Raw genomic sequence first — 20,861 nt, forward strand, 5'->3', positions numbered from 1 at the left:
CCTACTGATAACATCTCTACTAGTATTGCTGTTACTACTACTACACCGGGCTATTTCATAGCAAGATTCAGAATAGATTAGAATAGAAAAAAAAATTCATAGGTAGAAGAGTCAGAATCACTTGATATAGAGTTACTGGAGTCCCAATGGCTAAGAATATTAGAAGCTAATAATCGAAGCTGTAATCGATATTTTTTCATGCTTTTTTTGCAGTGAACTTTCTGTTAGATAATCAGTGAGCTGCTAGTGAGAGTCCTGCTGATTAGTCCATATCTTTAGCAACAAGCTTGTTTTCATGGAGGACCACATATTATTGGTCTATCTGAAGCGAAAGCTGAGATAGACTTTATTTACGTTTAGTAAATAAACATAAATAAACTAACGAACTGTCTAAAAGCCCATGTACCGGCTTCCGGCCACAAAGAGAAGATAACCTGAGCCGATACATCGGCTTGCGGTAACGAAAGGGTTGATGCTCACTAAAACAAACTAGAGAGTTGTCTACTCATAACAATACCTTCTTATGACTATTGTTACAACTTGTGTCCTATTGCTATGTACATATTTTTTAAAACTCTGACAACATTCGGCAGACAAAGTACTAATATGTACTATTAATAATAATAATAAGTACTAATATGTAATAAAAACTATAATTTCTATCATTCTCCATAACAAAGCACGACAGCTCTGGCTTGTCAAAAATCTTCCACCCACAACTAAGATGCCCTCTGTGCTCAGGCAGAGTACCAGATTATGTCAGAGTACTTCAGTCAAACCTCGACACTAAAATCCTTTTCTGAATCTTTACTATAATAAGAGGAGTGCCTGTCCTTCAAAGCTACGCTAAGAACGTTAGGAAAAATTACCTTTCACAAGAATCGAACCTGGGGTAGCAAAGGCAAGCAAGCATGCAGCCACCATACCACTTGGGCCCTTCACCCCTTAATGGGATAATTCTCCATATACCGATTACTAATGACGATGTCTCACAGTGCACAGGTCTGGCAAGCATAGCGGTTTATTATAAAGTGCAATTCTGTTTTACATGTATCTATCTATCTTATAATATATATATATTCCTCAAAGTATGTGTATATGTGTGCCATTCCCGCTATAGCGCAAGCTGATTATTTTACCAATGCGGCCAAGCGTTACGACGCCCCTGTTAAGAAATATTCTTCGTAAGGTACAATTACTATATCTGAGGTCAAGGCCAATTCTTCTCATGTGGAAAATTATATTGTTTCCGTGGGAAGAGCCTCGACATTATCTCTCCGTGCGGTCAGACAAAAACAGTAAGATATCTGATTTTTACATTTGTACCGGCATCGAGAGGTACCAGTATCGTCATATTCAAAGTTTTGATGGGTAGCTTCTGGTGGAACAGTAACCTTTTTTATACCCTCACACTTCTATGCAAGAATTGTTATTATTAATTCAACATATTCAGGATTTATATTTTTTTTCTCAGTTCGTATTAATTGTATCATTATCGAATCATCTCTTATTGTAATCATAGCAAAACAAACTCAATTTAGCTATTAGCTATTACCGAATGATCTTTTATTGTAACTATAGCACAACAGACTTAATTTAGTTATTACTTGTTAATTATTTCACATTTATATCTTTATCCTTTTATTTTTTCAAATTTATTTGACTTGCACGAAACATTTTCCTCATGATATGAAGTTTAAAGGTTAACAGTTGTTTGACAAAGATTTAAAACCTTTACAGCTGTTTTTATTTTTCTCTTAGTTTATTTCAACTACCTGACACACTTCTCTCATGATATCTAGTTTGAAAGTTAGAATGGCAAATGTTGTTATATGTTAAATACAAATCAATTTTCTGTCTGAAGACTTTGTCGTTACTCGGGCAACGCCGGGTAATAGTCATTACCTAATACAGATAGTTACTCACTATAATTTGAAAGATGCCAGGCTCAGGTGAAAGTTTTGAAAATTTTTATCACCCTTTCTTTACTATGTTTTTTAGTTTTTCACCAAGCCAACTCGACCTTTGACCTCACCTTATCTTCAGAAAGTCTCTCATTACTGCCCACTCCAAATCTCATGAGATGTCCGTGTGAGTCGGTGGCACTGAAGGAATGGTCATGGGGAGACCACTTGCAGTCGTAAGCTGCCCCGAAGCCCTGACCATCGATCATATTGTAGTACGCAAACAGAGTACGACCAGTCGCGAGATCCCAAAGCTTTATCCGACCATCGTGACCAGCAGTGACTATCAGGTTGTTGTTGAACGAGGCGCATTCAATGACAAACACATCTTCTTCATGACCCTGAAATCGCATCAGATTCACATGAAATCGCATCGAATTCACATGAACTCATACTGAAGCCGACCAGTATTCATAAACATTCTTAAAATTCATAGTGAAAATACTTATTCCTGCATTATATTGCACACATGACATATTCACAGCAAACAGAATGAGTTTCACAGAAACAAAGCTAAAAATCATCGCATTATTGACAACAGTCTGGCCTGGAATAAGTAAAGGCTTACAATAAATTCAAATTTAAAAACATCTCTATCATTACTCTTTGGACGCCATGGGCTGAAATGGGCAATTCAAAATTAAATCACTTTTCACTTTTATGAATAAAAACAGTGTTGAGCCTTGTATTTTCTAAGAAACCTTATAACATTAGATCAATACTAAAACATAAAACAATGTATAAGTTTGGCAATATGGATACTTGCTAGCTCAAATTAGCCATTGGCAATCTTTCAGGCAGCTACATTACCTGCCACTGTTTATAAGCTGTTTTTCAATAGTTTAATACTCGTGCGACGCCGGGCATTTGGCTAGTTTACATATAAGCAAAGGTGAAGGCCGGACTGAGACTAGAATTGTGAACAGTATGACCTTCCAATCGATCTTCTGATGACCAGAGCTCTAAACCAGCTCTGTTAACGCACACGCATGCACACACACAGATGTAAAGCAACCTACCTTGAGCGTCCTTATTTGCTGACCCGAGCTTGAGCACCAGACCCGCACACTGAAGTCAGAGGCAGCAGTGAGAACAAAGTCATCATCAGCTGTCCACGCAACCATATTAACCTTTAGTTGGCTTGAGCTCTCCTCACTCTCTCTACGAGTAGCCCAGCATACTAAAGTTTGACCTAGTTAATCTGAGAGTAACCTAGATTGTCTAATATCTATCTAAATTATATATGTACCTAATGCATCTACGTACATAATCGATTTATCCGATGTATTTATCTAATTTATCCATCTATTTAATTATTTAATCAAAGGATAATCTATATATCTAGCAATAAACAATTTTACCTGCTAAAACTAGTCACTAATAGCCAGGGTAACATTACTCTAGAAGTTGAAGAGGTGGCTGTATGACAACTGAACCAAAGCTTACAAAGTATGCAGAGCTCAACTAGAAAGAGTAAGGAGCGGCTCCATAACCCTTTATACTCAGTTGACAAGCTATGATTTGATGCATCCTTCTGTCTGAAGGCATGGTCACACGAGCACCGAACCGACGGAGGATCGGTTCGGTTCGTGGCACATGTCACACGGCATCCGAAGACGCTTCGCTTCCTAGATACCATACGTATAGAGACAGGACACGGTTTCATTAGTAGTTGTTATGTATTTGAGTTAAATATTTCTATTGTAAACAAAAAACTTTGAGGAACAATTATAAATTATAATTACACAGCAGATTTATCAGAAGATCGTTCAGCTGCTCAAAATAAATCACTCGATACAAAGATTTTGCCAACCCTTCCCATCAACATAATTTTATTTTTTTATTACCATATGAATGTTTTTCTATGCTGAGTACATAACAAACAAAAACAGTCTTTATCGTATTTCTGTGGTTTTACATAAATAAATCAGTCAACGATACTTCATCAGGATGAATATGACACATTACTTATATTTTACACGAAAGAAAATCACAACCATTCCCCTACATTTATGCAAAACTTAAGTGCAACATCTTACATTTATGCAACCCAATCACAAGTCCGGGTGAACCTTGTCGTAAATTGCTTCGTGTTGTTTATTTAACGAAATAAAAGTACCGTCTCATTTCTTTTTTAACTTTACTCACACGCACGTAAGGATAAATGTGACGCGTGCTCGCTAAAATTCTAGAATTTTAACCAGCCAATAAGAGCAAGGGTTCGGCCACGAAATTTTGAGCAGTACCGAAATGGTTCGTTTCGGCCAGAAATGTCTTCGGCCGAACTTTTTACAGCTGAGAGCGACGTCGTTTTGCGTCATTTAGTTCGGTTCGGTGCTCGTGTGACCACGCCCTGAGACCACTCACTAGCACCACCACTTGTTAAAGACTAGATGCATTTACTTCTTTACCTCCCATCATCTTTCAGAGTCAAAATGAGATTCAGCCACTCAGACCTCCGATGCCGCCATATTCTCGCTGTACCATCCTTGCTGCCGCTTATGAATCTGTCGCTATGGTGACTGTACTGTATGCTGTCTACCAAAGCCTGTCAGCAAAATGACACCTTCCTTTATAGTGGACTATAATCTACCTCATTTTATTGGCTACGGCAGCAATTTATATGTTGTATGCTCTTATGTGGGAGAATGTCAATAACAACGCATACTAGGGGGATTTTGGCAGTTTTAGGTGAACAGATCACAAACTTATTACAAAACTTTATGTTATATGGACTTCACAAAAGAATTCTTTTGTGAATTCAATTGTCACCTCTTTTAGGTTCAAACAAAATGTAGAGAGCGCATACGGATTATTACATCATATAGTCGTATTTTATCACAACTCGCTACGTGATTGCTTAAACCCTTAAATGCTGGTTCACACTACACCGCCGAATGTCGGTGTAGTGTGAATCACACAATACTTATATGATCATCTGTAGTAACAATGTTCACACTACCACAAACCCATCCGCGTTTAAACCATAACTACCACGAACAATTTTTATCGTTCTTTTTAATGTAAATCAGACACACTGATTCCAATTTTTACTCAATACAAAGATTAGTCCACTAACTTTGAAAGTTATGAAAGGTTTTTCACAGCGTTTCAATATCGATCTCGAAAACAGCAGTCGGCACAACAAGCTCCGCCCATAAATATGTGACGTAGCCTAGCTTTTTAGGGATGGAAGTTGGAGATGTTTAGAATGATAGAGATGGGTATCCCATCCAATGGGTAAACCCATTATTATCTAAATTCAGCCTTCAAAATAATCTCAGTCTTTTATGAAAGGTAGATAAACTATTTAGGATTACTCGTAGCTTGTACAGGATGTTTAATAGGCTTTTGATAAGCTCAAAAAGGTGCGATAACAACGCTAACTTGTAATAAATTCGAAAGCAGATATGGTTTAAATCAGCGAACAGTCCATGACATAGTGTTATCATTATACAATTATAAAACGCGGTTACAGAGTGGATGAAATACCAGTTCCACAGCAACTGCCATGGAAGAAAATATACCCTACAGGATGAAATCCGTGAATAATTAGTTTTATTTGTAACACAAAGTAGCATGGGCAGAGTTAGTAAACGTAGTTGAGTTCCAAACTCTTTTAAAACCATCGCCGAGGTTTTGAATTTAGCCCATTGCCAATGCATCACACTTCTTTACAAAATTATTCATGGTTGGCACAAGCTATTCGGAATTGGGAATGGCATCGCCATCGCCAAAACCTTTTCTGCAGTTCTTTATGTTGAAAAAACTTATAAATTACCACAAGTTGTTGGTTCACCAAAGGCCTCCAAATCGATGAATATTCATGAAAACCTCTGGATGCAGCAAGAAATCTGGTCCACGAAGATGCATAAAAAGACAATTTTCGCGAAATTTAACTTCGCGAATAGTTTCATTTCGTAGTGTAGATCAAGCAGTCCGATAACGGCCAGTCGAAGTGGTACACATTGCAGAGGTTTTCATGGATGCTCATCGAGCTATCGGGAATGTTTGATAACAGCAAGTTTTCCCGACGTATCCGCGTTGCCTCAACGATGCCATCGATTACGATGCACATAGTGGACTAATAATCACTGAGAAGATAACTCCGACATATGACAATATAGTGGTTGAACCAGCCTTAAACGTCATCCAGCCCAACAATTCAGTGAATCTTCCTATTAGTTCATATAATGTTAAACAGTTAACCATGGACATAATCAACACTGACTCAGTTTGAATACAGAACCAACAATCAATAAAGAGCACTTACATTATGCGCCTCTAACTCGCTGATCTTCTCAGGTTTCCCGGAGAGAAGACAATAGATCCTTATGACAGAATCGCTATTTCCTGTCGCCAAAAACAATCCTCCGGCACTGAATGATGAGCAGAGCATTTTAACACCCATTCGTGACCTTTCTATGAACTTTATAGGCTTGCTCCTACAAACACAGTCTTACTTAAGCAACTAAGACAGCTCTCTATCATCGACAGTCAGCAGTCCAAAGCAATCCGTAAGCACTCACTCAAACTCGGTATCCCCCTTGTTATAGTGCCAGAAACAGACAGTAGCATCCTCCCCGGTAGACATGAGATACCGCTGCTCCGTTTTCACTAGAGGGCAGAACTGAAACAAGAGCGAGATTTATGTTCTCCTGCAGTCATATACGTAATACCTTACAGACCACACATTCAGCATGTTAGATTAACATGCATGTAGCATACCGAAATGTATCATATGTTAGTCAGTCGCTGTACTTGCAGTTTGTCCATCTTGTATCAACAAACTTTCCAGAAAATCATCAAAAACATTTAATTTAAACCTTTGTGTATAGCAGACTATAATCTGACTTATGAATCTGTTGCTATGGTGACCGTTATATATGCTGTCTACCAAAGCCTGTCAGCAAAATGACACCTTTGTTTATAGCGGACTATAAAGAAACAATCATAAATCTTCAACTAATGGACATTAGTTGAGGATTTAATAATAATTTTATACTTATCCCCAGCTAAAGTGTGTAATTCCTCATGGTTGAGAGTTGTGTGCAAACCTCTGCTGTTCATATTAAAGGCACATCTAGAGCACTCAAACACCGGATCACCATTATATGTGCAATATGAAAATCAACTGAGCACGCATTTTGATTGGTCTTATCTGCTTTCTTTTATTACACCACACGCTTCCAAGGCGATGTTTGCCAACTATTTATCAAACTACAATTACTGGTCAAGGACAATTACTGGTCAAGGACAAATAGAGTACTCGTGATTTCATTAAAACTCAGTTATCCAGTGTAGCCTTCAGTTCAGTCAGTGTAAAAGCAAAAACTGGAGGAGAAATAAGAGACATTGAAATACATTGACACTAGAGTCAGCCTTGCAGCGAGAGCTCTACAGAGCACAACCGAGGGTCAGATGAGAGTGTGATCTTCATCTTTGGAATTATTAGGAATCTTATGATGCCTGTATTTTAAGGTGTACATTTTTAATACTCATTTTTGATAATTTTATTTTTAAAACAATATTTATTTTAAACATTATTCATGCATTATATGTAGATGTATTATCTCATTCGAAAACATATTGACTGGTGACCAGCAAGCCAATCATGACAAAGTGATACTCTTAAATACCTCCTAATACTAGTGAGTAGTCTAGGAGTCAGCACTGCTGTCAGCCTCGACATCAACACACATGAGATTACTTGATATTTCTGGTCTACTTAAGCCTTTAGAGTGTAGTACAGAAAGTAAGATAATATCTTGTCACAAAAGGCTATCAGCGGAAGGATAAAAAAACTTCAATTATATTGTTAAAAGACAAACTTCCGCCGTTTTAAACTGTCTAAAGACAATAACATTATGGTGATGTCGCTAGTCAGTCACGTCAGTCCTGCATGAAAAACCATAAGCAATGAATTACCTGTAGAGAAGTGATGGTCGCTGTGTGTCCGTGTAAAACAGCCAGACAAGCTGTAGTCTTGAGACACCAGATTCTGACATGCTTATCGCAGCTGCCTGATGCCAACAGAGTGTTTTCGTAGTCGACAGCGATGTCGACAATCTCTCCATCGTGACCTCTTAAAGTTGCGAGCAGGCGACCAGTTATTGCGCTCCATATTTTTATTAGTTTGTCATCTGAGCCCTAAATGATACAAAGATGTCACCAATTGACAAGTGCTCTGGTACCATCCGAGCCCTAAATGATACAAAGATGTCACCAATTGACAAGTGCTCTGGTACCATCTGAGCCCTAAATGGTACGAACATGTCACCAATTGACAAGTGCTCTGGTACCATCTGAGCCCTAAATGGTACAAAGATGTCACCAATTGACAAGTGCTCTGGTACCATCTGAGCCCTAAATGGTATGAAGATGTCACCAATTGACAAGTGCTCTGGTACCATCTGAGCCCTAAATGGTACAAAGATGTCACCAATTGACAAGTGCTCTGGTACCATCTGAGCCCTAAATGGTACAAAGAAGTCACCAATTGACAAGTGCTCTGGTACCATCTGAGCCCTAAATGGTACAAAGATGTCACCAATTGACAAGTGCTCTGGTACCATCTGAGCCCTAAATGGTACAAAGATGTCACCAATTGACAAGTGCTCTGGTACCATCTGAGCCCTAAATGGTACGAACATGTCACCAATTGACAAGTGCTCTGGTACCATCTGAGCCCTAAATGGTACAAAGATGTCACCAATTGACAAGTGCTCTGGTACCATGCAGCAATATGTATTGTACACAACAACTTTTTAATTGGGTACAGTCAAACCTCTACTCACCATTGCCTTGAGACACAGAATTTTCACATTTCGAGCAAATTTTTTACTCCACCAATACTCTAAGTAATTCCCTGTGTGATGCATGGGCGCTTTGAGAAGTTTCTAGAAGCTATATTACAAGTGAAAGTAAAGAGGCTGAAGGTAAACATTTACAAACTTAAGAAACAAAATGCAGATGTAATGAAGTATGGATAAACTTCATCTAGTATGTGATAGAGTAAGTCATGGTGGAGATCTCTATCACTAGATCTACCTCTGAACCAACGGCCTCCTGCATCAAAAAACCTTCTTTTCACCTGTCACTCTAGTAGATCAGCCAAAGTAGATAAAAGCCTCTTTTTATTGATTACTAGCTGAATGCCCAGGTAGTAAAAAAGTCTGCATAAAAAAATTGTTTTATTTAACATATACAACATTTACCATCATACATTTTAAATTTCATATTATGGGTAAAGTGTTTTGTGCAGTTCAGATAAATTAAGAGAACTAAAACAACTCTAAAGATGTTTAAATTTGAAATAATTATATCGCTATGAACACATCGACGACAGAAAACAAAAGACAAACTTTGAGATTTATACATGTGGATTATTTAATTATTTAATTAATTTACTCTTTTCGTCTGCTTCCGACAGAGGTTTGTTTTATTCCTGCGTAATTATGTAATTACATGCACTATCTGCTAAGGAGTTACTGTAGGATTTTCCTTGTGGAACGAATTAAATGGATTACAATGTACTCTAATAGAAATACTTGGTTCAACGAATGAGTTGTAACATACAAAGTTGGTCCTGAAACAGCTAGAACCCACTTGTAGAAGTTTGACTGCGAGACAAGTATCTCTAGCTAACCTTAGCAAACCCCGCCATCTTCCTAGCCTTAGGCAACTTAACAGCCTAAAACACTGACAAGGCAGCAGACTGCGGAGGGACAACCATAATAAAAGTTGGCCAAATAAAAAAGGATGCAGGAGAAGAGAACTCTTACAGTGAAGATGTAGTTCCCTGTTCTGTCATAGAGTACACAGTAGACGGCGGAGAGGTGGCCGAGAAACCTTCGCCAGAGCTGATAGTTGCTATAGAGCTCAAAGGGCTGTTCTTTAGCAGGCCTCTGTAGGCCGGTGTACTCCTTGCCTTGTAGACAACGCACTACAACCATCAACATCTAAGCTTATCCAGACAACTGAGGAGACCATGGGATGATGACTCCTGACTTTTCTCAACTAAAGGTTCCGTTTCTGCAAAAACTCAAAAACTGGCTTCGAACGGAATTATTATACACGATTTATCCTCATCTCTCTAATCTCTCTCTCTAATCCTCCAAACTTACATCTCATGAATTAAACAAACAGCTTTTAGCCTCAATATTCTCAATTTGATTCAAACTTGTCATGAGTGCAAATAGATTAGATCGACAAGGCAAGCGCTTTTTCTGATAATGGAATTTCTGATTGCTTTTCTAGTCAAATGCAATGCGACACCTCAGAGGGACATTCTTGAATCTGAAACTAGAACGAAGGTAAGCATTTAGGCTGGTCAAGTATAAATTACATGCATGAGTTCTAATGACCTACCAACACTGCCAGGTTGGCAACTGGACATATAAAAAGACTACATTTTGGCTTTGGTGTGGTATTTGTTACACTGAAACATAAGGCGCTTCTGTATTCCCTACACTTGAGAAGTACACAAGGGGGTACATCTGGGTGGTACATATGAGCCGTTGAGTTCTCTATGCTTGCCTTGAACAATTGCAAAGCATATTTAAGTTTTCCCTAGATTGAACTACATGAGGAACAGGATGTTCGAGCCAAGGAAATTTAAACAACTCGTAATTGAGATATTTTATAAATAGTTATTTATAAAATAGATATTTTATAAATAGTTATAAATATTTTATTTTATAAATATTTGATAACTTATAGTTAATATTTGAAGGCTTTGAAAACTGACCACTTGCCATGCAGCAAATGCGTTCAGTGAATGCCACAAATGCTCTAAATGGATTTGCCAGCAGCTCATCCTCTAATCAATAGAGTGATTCACGAGTTTGTGAAAGTGGCAAGTGGAAGATAATTCCGTGTTTATAAATATACCTAGACCTAAACGAATGCTTATTCAACAAAAATATCTTGAGACATTTATCACACTAACGTCTGTATAAAAATCTAAACACATCCTACAAGTTTCACAGTAAGAGAGAACAACTATGAAATTTTCATTGACTTGGTCATCGGACAGCACAAAACGCAATAATATACAATAAGCATCTGCAGTCTCCGCACCAAAATGCGCATTAACGTTATATTTTTCATAACTAATGGTTTTGTTCGTTAGTTTTAAAACTAATGATGATTTGGTTTTGTCTCCTAGAAAAGTTTCCATGACTAACCAAAGCGAAACCGGTAAAATGAATGAGAGCAAAGCCGTGCTAGACTGTCATTAACTTCGCTGGTCTTATATAGCTCTACATCATAGATAAATTGTAGGTACCGTACTTTTCGGACTATTAGCTGCTACTTTTTTCATATATAAGGGTGCGGCTATTCTGTGGCTTTTTCTTTCACCGCTAGGGTGCATTAACCAGAATCTCCGGTTAGTGCGCCTCTAGCGGTGAAAAAAAGCGAAACAATGCCTAACGGAACTGTTCCGTTAGACACTAGGTTAAAAAGTATGAAACACAGTAAAATACGAAAATATATTTAAAACATATAAAATATTCCGTTTTAAACTGGAAAGCTGCTGGCGTGTTAAAAAGCACCGTCCTGAATTCTGCGGCCTATACAAAGGTGCGGTCTATGTATTGTTTTATTATCGTTTTGTGAAAAATAAAGCAGATGCGGCTTATATAGGGGTGCGGTTTATAGTCCAAAAAGTACGGTAAGTATTTGAAAACATTGACGGATTACGTATTAAAAACAACAAAAAGCTCGCGAGTAATGAATACTGTGGATTGAATTTAAACAAAAAAAGCTCTTTTGGTAAACCAATATCGATACTATTATTAAATATACTATTATTATATATTATTAATTTACTATAAACTCATTAAATACTCTCACCTTGTTTTCATTGTATTATCATACATGTATGTAATACTCGAGAAGAGCAAAGAAACAAAAACCGTTCAATGAGAATATTACGCTCGTTGGTCATGACCTAGTAACCATGGTAACTAATCTGTTTTCTAAAATAATTTTCAAATGGAGTAGTTTTGATTATCCCATTCACATCCCAAACAATCAGGAACAATATGCTTTATTTCAAGATTGTCTACAATGCTCCTCTAAGGGTGGGATTCTAAACGACTTACAAAGGTGCGGACGATTCTCGAGCTGATTTGGAAGTGGAGGCAAGGAACTGTGGGAGCAGTGTAGATAGCCGGAAGGCCGGAGAGATACTCGAGCAGCTACAGTCAATAAGCAATGTGTGATAAGAATGCTTATGGTGGACAATGAGACGTAAACAAGAACCATATTTGACAAGACAATTCCAAGATACTCGCTTACTCTTTTCAGACCGAAGAAGAGACTGACTGCCTGCCCCGAGCAGACTCTGAACTCCGCAAACATTTGGTGGGAATTTCTCATCCAACAGTCCGGGAAGCCTCAAACATATTCTCCTCAGGTGGTCCGATGCTATGTGAGGGTGCGTCTTCACCTGCATATATATCGTTATGCATAAAACTTGAATGAAAAGAATACAGCAACAAAATATAATAAACATGGTGGTAAATTGGAATTAGCCTTTATAGTTATCCACGGAGTGTTATATTACTTGGAACGGATGCCTAGTGATAAGACTTTGTATACAAATGTCAATGTGATGAAGCGTATTTCTACACTTTAACACATGAACTCTCAACCTTTGCAGATGCCAACCAATTGATTTACATGCGTAAGAGTAAACAAAGCACAGCTGCAAAAGTGTGAAACCATAGAATAAACTTGGTTAAATATAAAGAAATCAAATTAAAGTTGCTACTCAGCTAAAACATCCTAAAAATTAAACTAATTGTGGAAAAACTACAGGAAAATTCTGTAAATTTAGAATATTATCCCCAAACTTGGTTGCCTACACTAAACATGAGCAGATAACTTCAGGTAAAATACAACCGGTTCTATAATTCAGTCAAATGAAGTCAATTTGTTTTCAAAATTGCTTCGTATGCCAACACCGTCAAATCAACTGCTAACAGATCAAGTAGAATACAGAATATTCTTATACGATTGCAGCCAATTTTAACAATATAGATGTTTCAGTCAATTGCATACTGTGTTAGAACCAATCCACTATATAAAATTACATGAAAAACTTCATATATTATAATATTCACAATAATAAAAGGTGTGTCTGTTTGAAGCTACGGAAACAGCGTGAGCGAAAAAAGTTACTGTTCAAAGGAATTCAACTACGACCCTCTGTTTTCCAGACCAGCATGCTAACCACTACACTAATATGTTACCACTTCACGAGATAATTATGAACGTACTGATTACTCATGATGATCTCTCACGCTGCACTGGACTGCCAAGGGTGCTAGTGAAGATAAGATTTTAAAAAAAAATTTATTTCTTTACGAAAACAACAGTGCGTAAGCTGAAAGGTAGACCAGGTAGTAGAAATACACAGAAAAACTTCCTCCAACTGTAACTATGTCAAGGCTAACTAGATACATTTTAGCTATAACTATGTCAAGGCTGACTAGGTGTATCTATATTTCTCAATGTTGGTATGTGTGTCTCTCCAGCTATAGCTCTTTAAATCTTGAAATAAAAAATCCGTAAAGTAGAAGAGTTGATCTCAGAACCTCCCTTTCGCATATCCGACACCTTACTAACTACTAACACCATATCCTTACTAACTAAGCCACACGAGCTTGATAGATTCGCTAGGCAATAAATGTCGCTATATAGGAGCAATTAGGCTATCGATTTCGGTCACGACGCAAAGTCATGGCGTAGCGGTAGCTCTTATTAGTAAGCTTACTCGAATTGTTCATATGCCAGGATAATTAGCAAGTGGCAGGCAACTCTCATTACCTCTCATTGTTTATAAGCTGATTTCTAATGCCCGGGCAATGCCGGGTAGCAGAGCTAGTTTGAACTTTAGCTATGTCAAGGTTAACTTGGATCATGGTTCACTAAAGAATACTGATTTAGGAAAGTTAGATGGATCATGGTTCACTAAAGAATACTGGTTTAGGAAAGCTAGATGGATCATGGTTCACTAAAGAATACTGATTTAGAAAGCTAGATGGATCACTGTTCACTAAAGAATACTGGTTTAGGAAAGCTAGATGGATCACTGTTCACTGAAGAATACTGGTTTAGGAAAGCTAGATGGATCACTGTTCACTAAAGAATACTGGTTTAGAAAAGCTAGATGGATCATGGTTCACTAAAGAATACTGGTTTAGGAAAGCTAGATGGATCACTGTTCACTAAAGAATACTGGTTTAGGAAAGTTAGATGAATCATGGTTCACTAAAGAATACTGATTTAGGAAAGCTAGATGGATCATGGTTCACTAAAGAATACTGATTTAGGAAAGCTAGATGGATCATGGTTCACTAAAGAATACTGATTTAGGAAAGTTAGATGGATCATGGTTCACTAAAGAATACTGGTTTAGGAAAGCTAGATGGATCACTGTTCACTAAAGAATACTGGTTTAGGAAAGCTAGATGGATCAATGTTCACTAAAGAATACTGATTTAGGAAAGCTAGATGGATCATGGTTCACTAAAGAATACTGGTTTAGGAAAGCTAGATGGATCATGGTTCACTAAAGAATACTGATTTAGGAAAGTTAGATGGATCATGGTTCACTAAAGAATACTGGTTTAGAAAAGCTAGATGGATCTCGGTTCACTAAGGAATACTGATTTAGGAACCATTCATACTGGTAAGCAATCATCATATTATTAATAGATTTTGCTCTTATACGTACTGAAAATACTCGCACCTCCCTTAGATGTTATAGTAGGCTTTTCAATAGTGTAAGTTAGGATTGCTGTCTTGGGCTATTCTAGTAACAAACCTTCACAATTCTGTATATTATGTAGTACTAATTAACCTTCAGAGACTTGTGTATGCTGGGACTGGTGTATAATGTAGTACCTATTACTCATATTATAACAATATTATAATATATGGCAATGCATTTACAACCCAAATATATTATACATGTATATACATATATCATACCTATATTACAATATTTATATAATGCAACAAAATTGTACCATATATATTATAACTGTATTATAATAAAAATTCCAATGTAACTACAGTCAAACATGGATAACTCGAACTTCAAGGGACCGAGCAAAAGTGTTCGAATTATCAGAGCATTCAAGTTATCAGAGCACTGTCACAAGTCCATATATTTACTTATTTATTAGTAGATACATGTACATATACAAACTATAATATAAATCAAAAGCACAAATGGCTTGTTTCAAATTAAATGCTTCTAATGTAAAGTTTAAAACGTTTTCATGAAAAAGTATAGAGATTTTTCTATCACTTGAGATTGGTTTGTTGTTTGAGGTGATGTTATTGCCAGGACGTTTTTCAGATTGACATTAGCAAAACTTGATCGTTGTTGAAATTCTCAAAAGAAAAGACAGTTTTTTCTTTTGGGGTTTTACCCACGATCAATTTTGCCGTTTTTTCTTGAAGTTTATGCAGATTACCTTACTTTACCTGGGATTTATTAAGAGCAACACTCCGAGGCAGTTCAATTAGAAGTTTTACGAGGTTTTACTGTACATTCTATATCACTCACGTTTTTTTAATAGATACTTATTGAATGTACACACGTATTCGGTGTTTAGGTCAAACGATGAATAGTTTTTTGTAGCTCAGACAAAGTATACGTTTAATTACAACATTTTTGTAAGACGTTTTAAACATTGCATTCCGACGTTGATTCAACACGGAATCAACGTCGGAAAACTATTCATCACGGGCTAGCCGAGTCACGCACTCAAGGATTTTCGCCACGCACATACAAAACAACATGCGATTTTTGTTTTGTATGTGCGTGGCGAACATTCTTGCGCGCGTGACCCGGCTAGCCCGTGCTATTCATCATATCGCAGTATAAATCAAATTTCACCAAAAATTTTTAGAAAAGTCGTTGACAAAAATATTTTGCCGATTGTGGTAATAACGACGCTTATGAATTACGAAAAGATGAAGTTTACCTCTATGACTTTGAATAAAGTGATTTTCTAAAGCGAAAACAACCGTTTCGGTAGCTGTTGGGCAAAAAAAAACAGTTCGAATTAACAGTGTTGAGTTCGAGTTATCTATAGCAATTTATCATTACGTGGGAACGGACCAAAGGAAATGTTCGAATTAACCATGTGTTCGAGCTATCCGTGGACGAGTTATCCATGTTTGACTGTATTTATACTTTTAACTCTGTGGTATTATATAAAAGTCGAATTTTATTGCAATTGTTATATATAATACATTAGTATTGCAATATATTCAATAATTACGAGTATTATATTTATGCTATAATATATGTTATAATATATATATTGTGTACAATCATAATCTAAATTATATAAATCATAGTCATATTATAGTAATAATATATTATAATATAATTGCAATATATTATATATTCATTTTATAATTATAACTAGCCCTTTAATTGCATAGTAGATATCATAATTATTTAATATATATTTCATGTACTAAAATATAATCACACTATATATTAACTGATATATTTCATAAATAGATGAACAAACATGGCTCCGTGTATAGTTATTAGTTTGTCTTAACACTAATGGTTCAGATTACTTCAAAAAAGGGCCAGAAACTGAGACGGACACCAGAGAGATTAAAGTGTTGGAATCGCAAGTAGTTGACTGTATTAATAGAAATCTAGTGATATTTGTTAACAAAAGACAACAATTATCCTTGTGCAAATCTCACCGAATGCTCAGCGTTGCATGAATAATAGAGTAATTATCTAATGAATTTGAGTAATTTCTAGAAAGCTAGATCTTTACTAAAATCTTTACAAAAAAAAATATCCAGATTTGGGTAAGGCTAACAATCATTACGCATAACAGTCGAGAGTGCTAGTTATTAACCCTAAGCAAGCGCTTCAAGCATGAGTACCTTAACCAATGTAATGACTATTACCCGATCAATTTATTGTATTCCATGTAGCTTATTAGCTAAGTTTGCCGCCTCTAGGCCTGAAGGTCCTAAGATCAAATCCGGTGCTGTGCAGATTTCTATTGCTAGATTTTAATTGCTAAATTGCTATAACTGGACAAAAACTAAACACTGAGATTTCTATACATAGATTACAGGAAGTCATACTCAGTAGATTTTGAAGTGCATTCAATTGGTTATCAGAATGAAATAACCGCCTGAAAATTGAACACAGTTAATCCAAATCGCAAAAATATGCTTGACAACTTTGAGAGCGGCTAACAATGAATTATTTTTAGTGAATACTACGATTGTAATAACTTTGTCCAGCGTCATAAAGGAATTGACATAAAAGCTGGAAAGAGCCATAAAAAAGAATACAAGTCGTACGCATAGCTTATTGTTTAAAGTATAAATATTAAGTTGTGTGTTAAAAACCCTTACTTATGCAAACAGGCAATGAATTGGATGTTGTCAGGTAATGTCCTGCGAAGATAAATTTTTGTGAGTAGAAATTACTAGTTGGAAATCCACAACCAATAAAACGATCAAGCAAATTCACAAAGTTCAAAGAAACAATGAAAAGACTAACTAACAAAATGGGGCATTGGTATTTAATACAGACGGCTTATACGAAGCAAAGCGTGTTGCAAATGAACTTGGAAAGTTGCCAGTGGAACAGCTCTGGCAGTTTATACATGTTAATGTTGTGAACTGGTTGGCATGTGTTGACATGAAAACTATTGAAAGAGGGAGAGAAAGCATGCTTTGCCGAAACTTTATCCCAAATTCTGAGAGTCATTCCACAAATGTCAGGTTGATGACGAAAGTACACCATTCAAGAGCTATAGAAAAGCCATCGACTATCAACACCGCATTGGAAAAAATGCAGATGTTTTGAACTTAGTTACACACACCCTATTTACAGTGCGGGCACAATCCTCAAGGTATCTCAGTCCTCAAGGCCATTCCTACCCCTTTACCTCTTCATCTTTAGATACACCCGATATAATTATGCCATTAAACTTTCATTTATCAAAAGCTATTAATAAATGTGAAATAACAAATGCATAATTCAAAATTAAATATTTTAATAGTGTACTAGCTTATGCATTAGACAATATTTTGTGTTAGCTAATGGTATATTTATTAAGATACAGCTACTGTGCAAGATTATTCACGAATTTACTCCCGTACTTCATCATTAAGAAATTCATTAAATGTTTAATATTACATGTACTTTTATTATACGGTAACTGGCTATAGTTTCATCTTGACTAACGTGTCAACTTAGTAGTTGTCCCCCTTACAAATAACACTTTAGGGTACCATATTATGGGAAATTTGATGACTACTAAAAAAATTAAATCCAACATGTACACCACAGACAAAGATAAATGTAAACTTTACCAACAGCCATTCGAAACTACGCAGATATCGCATCACTTTTAAAGCGAAACTACGAAAATGTCCTTACCAGTTGGCTATAAGCTCGCGGATATTTTCTTCCTTCCCAGTCGATTTTCTTTGGTAACAGCTGTAAAACAAAACCAAATAGTCAACTGTGCTGTGTAACGCCACGATGCTGCAAACAGAATCACACCAGAAGGCAAGATAACTTGAAATTGTTGGAGAATTCCCTTCTCGCTATTTCTACCCGCACGCCTAATTTTAAAGCGAAAATATACTTACGCGATAATTTTCCACTTCATCTTTTAAAGCCTACAACACATGATAACACCTTACTCACCGAAATTGATGTAAAACTATAAAACAACATCTTCAATAATCGATAAACATACCTTCGCTGCATTTTTGCAAGGTCCATCCTGCAGGTATCTTAGAATTAAAAAGTGTAGCTCTGGAAAAAAGAAAAACAATACATATAATCCTATAATGAAGGAAAGCGAAACTAACATACTTTTCCGGTACATATTTTGAGCTGTATCTGCAAATATACCTTCATCGACCAAGTCCATCCTGTGCGCTGATATGTTTTGTTTAGCGTCAAGCCATGAAACCAACAGATCAGACACTTTCGTGGTATATAATGAGATCTTTTCAAAACGCTATCTAATTTTAACGCTAGCACTGCCGAACACACGCCATATTGTGCTAAACTTGCGCCAAAGCAAATAACTCTATAATTGCGGATTTCCCTAAATTCTGCAAAATTCTGTACATATTGGTATAAAACATTAATTTTAATAAAGTAAATTTGTAGTTTTAAAGTTTTAAAAATGTGCATAAACTATTTATGCAAAGTATTAAGATTTGTTTGGTAGCGCTATTTACTCAATAAGCCCATTCCTGCGCAGCTGATTATTATTCCGATAAACGAAGTTTCTTCATGTGTGGGCAATTTTGAAAACTCAACTGGGTAGACAACTCCAAAATAATCAAGTCATCATCGCTGGTCTTACAGCCGCCCACGTTGAGAAAATTTGCTGGTCGAAATCATAACTAGAATTGTTAGTTGTTTATGGAAATATGTTGTAGTGTTTTAAACATCCAAGTTTACAAAACATTCATGTTTACGTGTCTTAAATTCTCAGCACTACACCTGACCTGTCCCAAAATTGATAAGAAACTCTGTGTGGAGTACACTGTAAAGAAACCTGTTAATTTTTCGATAGCAGTGTGCCCTATAAAATCATGCATTACTAATTTACAAATAATTGTCTATAGTGCTGCTTTATAAAGCTAGATATGAGCAATTTTATTTGCGGGGTTAAAATATGATTGAGGTTCTTTTCTAGACGATATGTCCTAGGACTTACTGTCTTCTTTTCTAGACAATATGTCCTAGGACTTACTGTCTAGAAAAATTCTACAATTTTGTAATTCTTTCCCAAAATTACAATAAGATCATGTTGTTTTCTAAATAAGATTGTCATTTCAATATGATGTTTCTCCAATACCAATAAATTTTTCAACCTTTAGACGAGGAAGACGACATTTGACTAATTGGTCTGATCTGTAAAATGGCTGATCGTCGTCTACATTGGAAGCTAGCAAAATAAAAGTACACATAGGTGTAAATAGATATACATATATATGTATACATATACATTAATATGCATATTAATCTGCCATGATGACATGCAGTACTGAATACTGAAAGTCTAGCATCAAAAAACCTGCTTGTATCTTGTATACACAAGCTGGTTCTCCGTTCTGATCAGATTAACAACAACATTCCATCGACTGTAACCTAAATCCTTTTGAAATTTTTTGTCATTTGAAAAAAAAACAATTAAAGAAACCAAAATCAAATAGAGTAAAAAGTTCTCATTTCAAACTCTCTCAAAAAGAGATGCTTTAGGAGGAACTGAACAGATATAATTATAGCAGCGCATCAAGTCTAATGGATGGTGAATGTTTCTTATGAATAAACATATAAGGTTTAGTATAAAGCTCTTGTTGCTGATCAGAAGAAGCTTTTCATCAATTGCTGAGCCTTAGTGTGTCGTTAGAAACTAATGTTGTCAGCAGTCATTTTTCAATTCTCGGCCAGTTTGCAACGTTAGCAGTATTTCAGTGAAATCTCAAGCATTAGTTATCCAATTCACTTGAAACATGGGAATTCTACTGGAAACCTATGATGCACAAGTCAGTCAACATTTCGTAATCTATATACATATATCTCAATGTTCATCATTCTGTCTGTTCATCTGTCTAGCTATAGCGAATGAGAAATCAGCTACAAACTGGATTTGAACTCACAACCAGAAGTTCTGCTGACAGGCATTTTTCCAGTACACTACACTGACAAATGGCTATACCATGAAATAAATTAGGCACATACTTAGAACACTTGCCAATTTTACATGGCTTTATGTTGAACACTGCAGCTAGCGCTATGCGTGAAGCCACACCAGAAAGAAAATGTGTGAATCCATACCAGAAAAATAA

At 36.3% G+C, this 20,861-nt stretch overlaps 1 protein-coding gene across 1 annotated transcript in view; it reads right to left on the reverse strand.

Annotated features, from left to right (window-relative positions):
- LOC137403722 (bromodomain and WD repeat-containing protein 1-like) overlaps positions 1-19,036 on the reverse strand; it is a 65,178-nt gene extending 46,142 nt beyond the window's left edge. The window contains exons 1-13 of the mRNA XM_068089738.1: positions 18,907-19,036; positions 18,749-18,807; positions 18,639-18,668; positions 18,424-18,483; positions 12,270-12,420; positions 12,074-12,169; positions 9,749-9,909; positions 7,893-8,114; positions 6,494-6,594; positions 6,238-6,409; positions 4,376-4,512; positions 2,984-3,125; positions 2,036-2,305 (exon numbers count right to left, since the gene is read on the reverse strand). Coding sequence (XP_067945839.1) covers positions 2,036-2,305; positions 2,984-3,125; positions 4,376-4,512; positions 6,238-6,409; positions 6,494-6,594; positions 7,893-8,114; positions 9,749-9,909; positions 12,074-12,169; positions 12,270-12,420; positions 18,424-18,483; positions 18,639-18,668; positions 18,749-18,807; positions 18,907-18,925 — 1,620 coding nt within the window. The 5' untranslated portion in view covers positions 18,926-19,036. The remainder of the gene's footprint in view (positions 1-2,035; positions 2,306-2,983; positions 3,126-4,375; positions 4,513-6,237; positions 6,410-6,493; positions 6,595-7,892; positions 8,115-9,748; positions 9,910-12,073; positions 12,170-12,269; positions 12,421-18,423; positions 18,484-18,638; positions 18,669-18,748; positions 18,808-18,906) is intronic.
- Between the last annotated feature and the right edge of the window lie 1,825 nt (positions 19,037-20,861).

The sequence above is a fragment of the Watersipora subatra genome, chromosome 9, assembly GCF_963576615.1.
Source record: "Watersipora subatra chromosome 9, tzWatSuba1.1, whole genome shotgun sequence".
NCBI lineage: Eukaryota > Metazoa > Bryozoa > Gymnolaemata > Cheilostomatida > Watersiporidae > Watersipora > Watersipora subatra.